Source organism: Pelodiscus sinensis, chromosome 5, assembly GCF_052426305.1.
Source record: "Pelodiscus sinensis isolate ZL-2025 chromosome 5, ASM5242630v1, whole genome shotgun sequence".
Lineage (NCBI taxonomy): Eukaryota > Metazoa > Chordata > Testudines > Trionychidae > Pelodiscus > Pelodiscus sinensis.
Window position 1 is genome coordinate 114,936,196 of NC_143056.1, and position 7,457 is coordinate 114,943,652.

At 40.3% G+C, this 7,457-nt stretch overlaps 1 protein-coding gene across 5 annotated transcripts in view; it reads left to right on the plus strand.

Annotated features, from left to right (window-relative positions):
- The window catches only part of PTPRJ (protein tyrosine phosphatase receptor type J), a 144,295-nt gene extending 140,105 nt beyond the window's left edge, over positions 1-4,190 (plus strand). For all 5 annotated transcript variants that reach the window (XM_075928125.2, XM_089778664.1, XM_075928128.2 and 2 more), the window contains one exon: positions 660-4,190. In XM_075928125.2, the coding sequence (XP_075784240.2) occupies positions 660-818 (159 nt within the window). In that variant the 3' untranslated portion in view covers positions 819-4,190. The remainder of the gene's footprint in view (positions 1-659) is intronic.
- The last annotated feature ends 3,267 nt before the right edge of the window (positions 4,191-7,457 follow it).

Sequence of the window (7,457 nt, forward strand, 5' to 3'; positions counted from 1 at the left end):
TACGGCGTCAGAACAGAGGGCTTCTTGCGCAAGAGTTGTTCCTTGCCCCACAAGGAATAAGCCCTCTTGGGCAAGAGCTCTTGCGCAAGAAGGCAGCATGGACGGGCAACAGGGGTTTCTTGCGCAAGAAACCTCTATGGCTAAAATGGCCATCAGAGCTTTCTTGCACAATAGAGTGTCCATACTGCCATGGACGCTCTTGCACAAAAGCACATCTCTTGTGCAAACGCACATGGTAGTGTGGACACGCTCTTGCGCAAAACAGTTCTTGCACAAAAAGCCTGCAGTGTAGACGTAGCCTATAGCTGCTGCTGATTCTGAACGTGTGGACAACATTGAAGTCACTAGAGCTCACTACAGGTGTCCTGAACCCTTCCATACAAAGTCAGTTGCAGACTGAGGCCTAAATTTAGGGAAAATAAAATCCTCTTATGAGTATATTTCTGCTTCTAACCATATCGAAAATGTTACCTGTATCACAGCGATCTATGGATTGTCGGGGCAACGGTCTTCTATTACTTTTACATCATCAGCAGGAATATTGATACTGCAGTGCATCTGGCCAGTGTCTGAAAAGCACCACGAACATTATAACCTTCACAATGATGTAATTGCTACACTCTATAATGTCTTTCATTATTTTTTCTTTTTTTCACTAGGACCAGTATATCTTCCTAAACCAGTGTGTTTTGGACATTATTAAATCCCAAAGTGACAAAAAATCAGACCTTATCTACCAAAACACAACAGCAATGGCAATCTATGAAAATATTACACCAGCACCAAACTTTGAGAAGGCAAATGGCTACCACACATAACAAGAGAGAGAAGAAATGTCTCTAGAAGGCCATTACTGTCCTGCACATAGGAAAACAAAATGCACTGTTAATTTTATGTGTTTGTGTACAGTGTCTTTTTTTTCAGTCTTGTACAATACTCCCTCTAATTTTTTCCACATATGTGTGGAATACATTTTATGTGCACTGAGGCATGTGCAGATGTATAGAAACATATGCTGCCAGCTGTAGGCTCTCTGCTAATCAGCTGGGCAGCATTGCATCTCTTCAGGGTGGCTCCCTAGGTGTACAGCTTACAGGGAACACTGGTCTTGTATATCTAATTTGAAGATGCTCATGTAAAAATTCTATTTGGAGATGTGAGTTAGTATAAAAAGAAGCTGTAAGTAACAGGGAATTGCTTTATCTTGGGAACTTCACAGTACTCATAGGTGAAACAACATTTGAAGTGGAAACAGTGAGGTAGATTTTAAATATTAAAAATAGTTAATTATACAGGCTCTTTTTAAATTGTAATTTTGTCTGATTTCTTATACAGATACCTGGCTTGTGAGCTGTGGAATATATTTTATAATAGTCAGGAACATATTTTATCTACTGTGCCTAGCTACTTACTTGACGGATATATGCTTCATTGTGATTTGTCCTTACTGTTTCTTTCGATTTATAAGAAGGAGTACAAATGTCTTGTACAAATGGATGCTGATATGTGGAAATTGTGCCTTTTCTGGTTATTACTCTGTAGACAAAAATAATCAAGAGCCCTATATTTTTGTACTGAAACTGCTAATTAGAGTATAGATTTTAAGTAAGATTAGTATCAAAGTTTTAATTGTAGTAACATTGCTTCCCCTTTTTGTATTCCACCACAACCTCCAGAGGCCTTACATCACAGTGCCTCCATGTAGAAAAAAGACGGAGGGTCAGGGTTGTGTGTCATTCTGTGTGTGTGTGTGTGTGTGTGAGAGAGAGAGAGAGAGAGAGAGAGAGAGGGGAACGCCTCTCATTTCTGGCTGATACTTCTATTTTAGAGCATTTTTAAGGATTTACGTAAAGGTGCAATATGTGATTTATTGAATAATGATTGCTCACTTTAAAAAGAGCATTACTCAGGTTGTCTCATTTTTAATTATTTTTTTTCTTAAATATATAAATCTGTGAAAATTTCAGACTGAAAATTTACATGTTCAATGTGCTCCCAAACAGGTTCACTGGCTTTATTGTCTTTAGCAAAAGCAAATGCACAAATATCTACTGTATATATCAATTATTAGAATCTATGTTTTAGCCTGTTAAAACTGAGATGTGTGTTTTATTTTGGTGCATCTCAAAATATAATTTAACTGTTTTATAATTGTTTCCGATATGCTGCTGCTATTTTTACTGATCCTTTAAAAATCTAGATATTCATATTACATGTCAAAGATTTGGATTTGTTTTGCTGGTTTTAATGCTAAACTTATGAAGGCATTATCAATGAAGGACTTATTTGTTAATTTTAAGGGGTACTTTTTTTTCTTTTTCTTTTTTGGATCAGTGCACTGGTTGCATTGCAAAATATGAAGTTCAGGAACATCCATATATAGCTATTAAAGTAGTTCCAAGTCTTATGAAGATTTAATAGTCAGAGTCCCTGGGATTCTGGAGCATTTGAAAGCCAATTCATGTGAATACAGTGACAAAAACTACAGCAGATTTTGGAAATTACTCTGGCACTACAGTGGGAAGCTGGCTGCCCTGTAGAATCCACTGTTGGCTAAAATATCCCAGGCATCCTGGGTTCTATAGTCTCACATCTGTGAACTTAAGTATTGGCAATGGTAATTGTTAAAACCTGATGGGAAACTGAAGTGTGTCATTTAAGGAAAATTGGAAATCCACAATATCATTTGTCCATGACTCATAACAGCCATTTGTTGTGTTTGTTTTCTTCTCCTCCTCCTCCTTTTTCTCCTTCTTCTCTCCCTTTTCTTCCTCCTCCATTTCCATTTCCTCCTCCATCTCCATCATTCTTAAAATAAGTTAAACCATTCCATCAGTCGGCTTCTCAAATGGAAGTTGCAGTAGTGACATTTATTCTAAGCTGCGGTTAGTTCTCAACCAAATACAAATGCAGCAGCTTCACTTACCTTGGCAGCACAGACCAAAAAAATCTTTAAGGCTTCACTAAAGAGAAGGGCCTGCCCCTTTACATTATTGGGGGTCATGGTGGTGGTGCAGTCATACTACTACTATTCTCTATGGTGGTGCAGTCTTAGGATGCCATGAGAGTGCCTGGCTGATTAGTAATCATTATTCCTGGGACAGCCAAGATGGTCCTCGAGGCCAAGTATACTGCTCTTGGTTTTAAAAGTGCCTATTTTGTATAGCAAAGAACATTTTACACGTGCATTATAGAGCAGCTGTATCTGCCTTCGAAAGCAGCAGAACCTCAGAAAATTAGCTATAACTGTGACTGTCTATTTCAGTGTAAACACCTACAATACATTGTTGCGGTAACAGGTGATTAAACTTGGGATCCTAGGTACTATTCCTTTCTGGCATGAAAACAATAGTTGTCAAGAGATTTCTAAGTAGTAAATAAAAACTTGTATCCATTCAAACTCTTTTATGGATTCCCGGATCCCAAAATGTATATCTGCTAAATCAGCAGATCTCTCTAGTTAAGGATTAAATGTGGGTAAAACACAATAGATGAGATTACTGGGCCAATCCTATCTGACTAAAACAATCACTATTCCCAGTCAAATGTATTTCTCATAGAGACCAAGAAGATTCTTCCCCGAGCAAGGCATGCTGGCTCAGGCAATACAGTTTTTAGTGGATAGAAAAAGTAGATTAACATTTAAAGTGATGTATCCATGAAGTTGGGTGCAGTTCACCTGTGACTAACTAGGACAGGCCACATAGGAACTCCCACTGGAAGGAATGGGTCTTAGAGGTAATGTTTTATCTTAGAGACCCTCCAACCAAGACGACTTGAATAGGATTCTAGTGTATGTTTCTCCTATAGAAATGGATGTTCTGTGTATAAGTTTCTTTTGATTCAGGACTAAAATTTTCTATTTATACTGTCTCGTTGCTCTTCTGTTCATTCAGTACTTATTGTTGGTGGTGCTTGCTTAAAGTAATCTGCTTTCCCAGCCTCAGACCTCTACTGTGTTACAATAGTAGGTTTTCTGACTGGGGTTGGGTGGTTGTTTTTTTCTATTTGGGACCCTTTTAAAAAGGGAAATGTTCATGTGTGTCAAATAAGGGTTGCTTGTCGCTGATATTTTGATGTACAAATTTCAATGTTTTCATATAGCTGTACAGAAACTGGCAACACATTGTCTTAATTTTTAATAACGTGTTTTTAAAGATATGAAAATAATTAAAAAGCATTAACATCAAGTGGCTGTTTCCATTTTGTTTCTTATCTATTTTTTCCTTTTTAACTTCACACAGATTTTCCATGTCACCGATTTGGCTCTGAACAAACTTGAAATCAATAGACTAACTTAAGCCACAATCCTGCAAAGTGATGGGTGGGGTCAGATCCACTTTGCAATCAGAGGGCATCTGTGATGGGATACAGCTCTGTATGTCACTGTGCAAGACTGGGGCTTAATGCTAACATCTGAGAGAAGCTATTGTGTTCTAACTCGGGCCCTAGGTGTTAAAGGAGTGAGGGTCTGATACAAAATCCACTGAAGGGAATGGAAAAATTCCCATTGAAATGAATGGGTTTTGGTTCAGGGCCTAAGCATCTTGAGGATTTAAACATCTACTGGTAGAATAATTGAAGGGGATATGGTGGGGATAGACCTCATCAGGGGTAGGGAATCAGTTGGGGCACCGCACACAAGTGAAAAATCAGTTGGGGTGCCACACACATGTAGGAAGATTAAAAAAAATTCCTCACGGACATGGTCCCCAACTGAGAAGGAGAAAGACACTCCCCACATTCTCCTCACATAGCAGAGCCTAAGGAGGCCCATGGATAGTAGATTTTGTGTGCTTCTACCCCTGTGGGGTGGTGGAGAGGGGCTGGAGTGCCAGCGTTGGCTCCCCAATGCTGTGGAGGGGGAACCCTGAGCCTCAGGTGCTGGATCCAAGCAAGTCAGGGGCCTCATTCAGCCCCTGGGCCTTAGGTTCCTCACTTTTGCCTCATCCTCTGCAATGAATATTCTGCTTTCAACAGAAATGCCTGGGAAGGGTTACAGAATTAACTATGAAGTAATTCCTGATTGTTGTGGTTGGTTGATTCTGGAGCTAAATCATATTAATTATAAACAAGCAGGGTCACATACCCACACGCTGGTGTGACATTGGCACTCAATAAATGCAAAAGTCCTACCGAGACTCATCAGTACAAAATCTTGTGATGGCTCAGAATTACATCATTTCAATACATGAACGTTTTGGGTGGTATGGCGGGATGAATGATGTGAGATCACACAGTAAGTTTCATTTGAGCTCTTGTGGCAATTGCACAATCACTGTGTATGAGAATAATATTAGAGAAGAAACCATGACAAGTCTTCCCTTGTAGAATGCATAAAATGTAACAGTGGCTACATCTAGACTATGGGTTTTTTCCGGGATACCAAGGTATCCCAGAAAAATTGCACTGTGTCCAGGGAACGCTTCTGCTCTTCCACTTTTATTTGCTCTTCCTCCCATGAGGAAGAAGGGCTCTTCCGAAATTTGGCCCAGTGTAGACGGACCAAATTTCAGAAAAGCCTCTTTCGAAAAAACGATTGGAAAAAAGTACACAAATTGCAAAGTGCAATTTGCGTACCTTTTTCCAATAGATCAGTGTAGTCTAGATGTAGCCTGAGATTGCAGGAGGCAATCTGCTACCAGGAAACTTTTAAGCAGGATGTTTGTATTTTCTTAACTCACAAATGTATGTTTCAAAAAAAAATATATAACATAACTCAAAACTTCATGGATGTTTTCAAAGAACTTGGAGCATTTATTTACAAAGCCAGTGAGGATTCCTCATGGCTGCAAAAATAACATCTCTTTTAGCCATTTTTAACCACTGTCTGTCTCCAAATTGTGGTAGGTGACAAGGAAAGCTAAAGTCAATTTGCAGCTTAGTCAATCTGTTGTTATTTCCTCTAGAAACATAATGAAAGCAGATTGTACTTAATTACAACATAAGCCCTATGTGAACACGAATCCGAAGGGGGTATCAGAAAGCCTGTTCCTATAGTCATAGTAACTGATGAATCTAAGACTGCTGGAGTTGTGCTTCAGCGTAGGATGTGAAGGCTCCTGCTCAGCCCAACCCCCACCTGACCATTGGCCATGGCTCCGGAGGCTCTGTGATGTCAACAAAGGTGCCCAGACCTCGCGGTACAAGGGCCCCTGAGATTTATAGTTCCCGCATGGAACTTGGATCTGCCTCTGTGGCATATACTGGGTTCAATGTTCAATAAATCCTCCTATTTTATGCTGGCTGGGAGCCTCTGTGGTCTGGAGGACAGGGCTGCACTAATCCTTCTGACGGGCAGCTTTGCAATACACAATGGTAAAGATGGGTCTAAAATGAGCAGCAACGGAGACCTATGCCTACCTGAAGAATTCAAAAGCTTCAGAGGGGTAGCCAAGTTGGTCTGTAACTAGAAAAACAAAAAAACAACAAATAGTCTAGTAGCACCTTAAAGACCAACAAAGCATGTAGATGGTATCATGAGCTTTTGCGGGCACAACCCACTTCTTCAGATGACTGGAGTATTAAAAGTCCAAATCCAAGAATAAATAAGAGAATGGAAGGGAGGAGGAAAAAAAGAAGAAAGACAGTTAATAGATGAGTGGTTCCCAAACTTTTTGGCATCATGCCCCCTTTTTGATTTTTGAGAAACCCTCATGCTCCCTCCCCCACCCTCCCAAAATAACAGCAAAACTTCTTAGGCAAAAAAAAAAAAAAAAAAAAAAAAAAATGACTGGGGCCGAAAAACAGTCATGGCCCCTTTAATTCCCGGGACCAGTGTAAAAAAAGGTGCTGTTACTCCAGGGGAAAAATTGTTGACGGAAAAAAAAAAAAAGGTTTCCCTTTTACGAGCAGAACAGTTATTGCCCTTTTAAGAGCAGCCATTTTGATGTTTGCCCAGGACTCTCCATCCTCCTCCCACCCCAGCCAGCCCGAGCTGGACACGCAAGCCAGGAAAAACAGAAAATACCGGACATTTCACATGGTATTTTCTGAATTTTTTTACCAGATGGACTGGGCACTTTCTTCGGGGGAGGGGGGGGGGAATTGATGAGGGGAGGTGGGGGCTAGGTCACTTGGCTCCCCCCCTGGAATTTCTTCACACCCCCCCAGGGCGGGTGCGCTCCCCAGTTTGGGAACCTATTGTTCATTGGGAATAGATTGTCCAGGTAGTTACAAAAGGTGGATGAGAACAATTAGTACCTCCATTGTTTGGTTGGTTGGTTAAGTCATTATTTACGTTCTCTCTTGGAGGAAAAATAACCTGCTAAACTCTGTTTCAGCCTTCAGGTGGTGTATGACACCATTATTCTTTCCAGAGATCTCTCTTTCAGGATATTTTTGTTACTCGACCTGCATTCTTCCCTTTTAGTGACTTCCCTTTGTGCCACACCCTAAGGAACTCCCCTGTCAGTGTGAGGTTTAACCCTTCAAATCTATGAATACATTTATGCCTC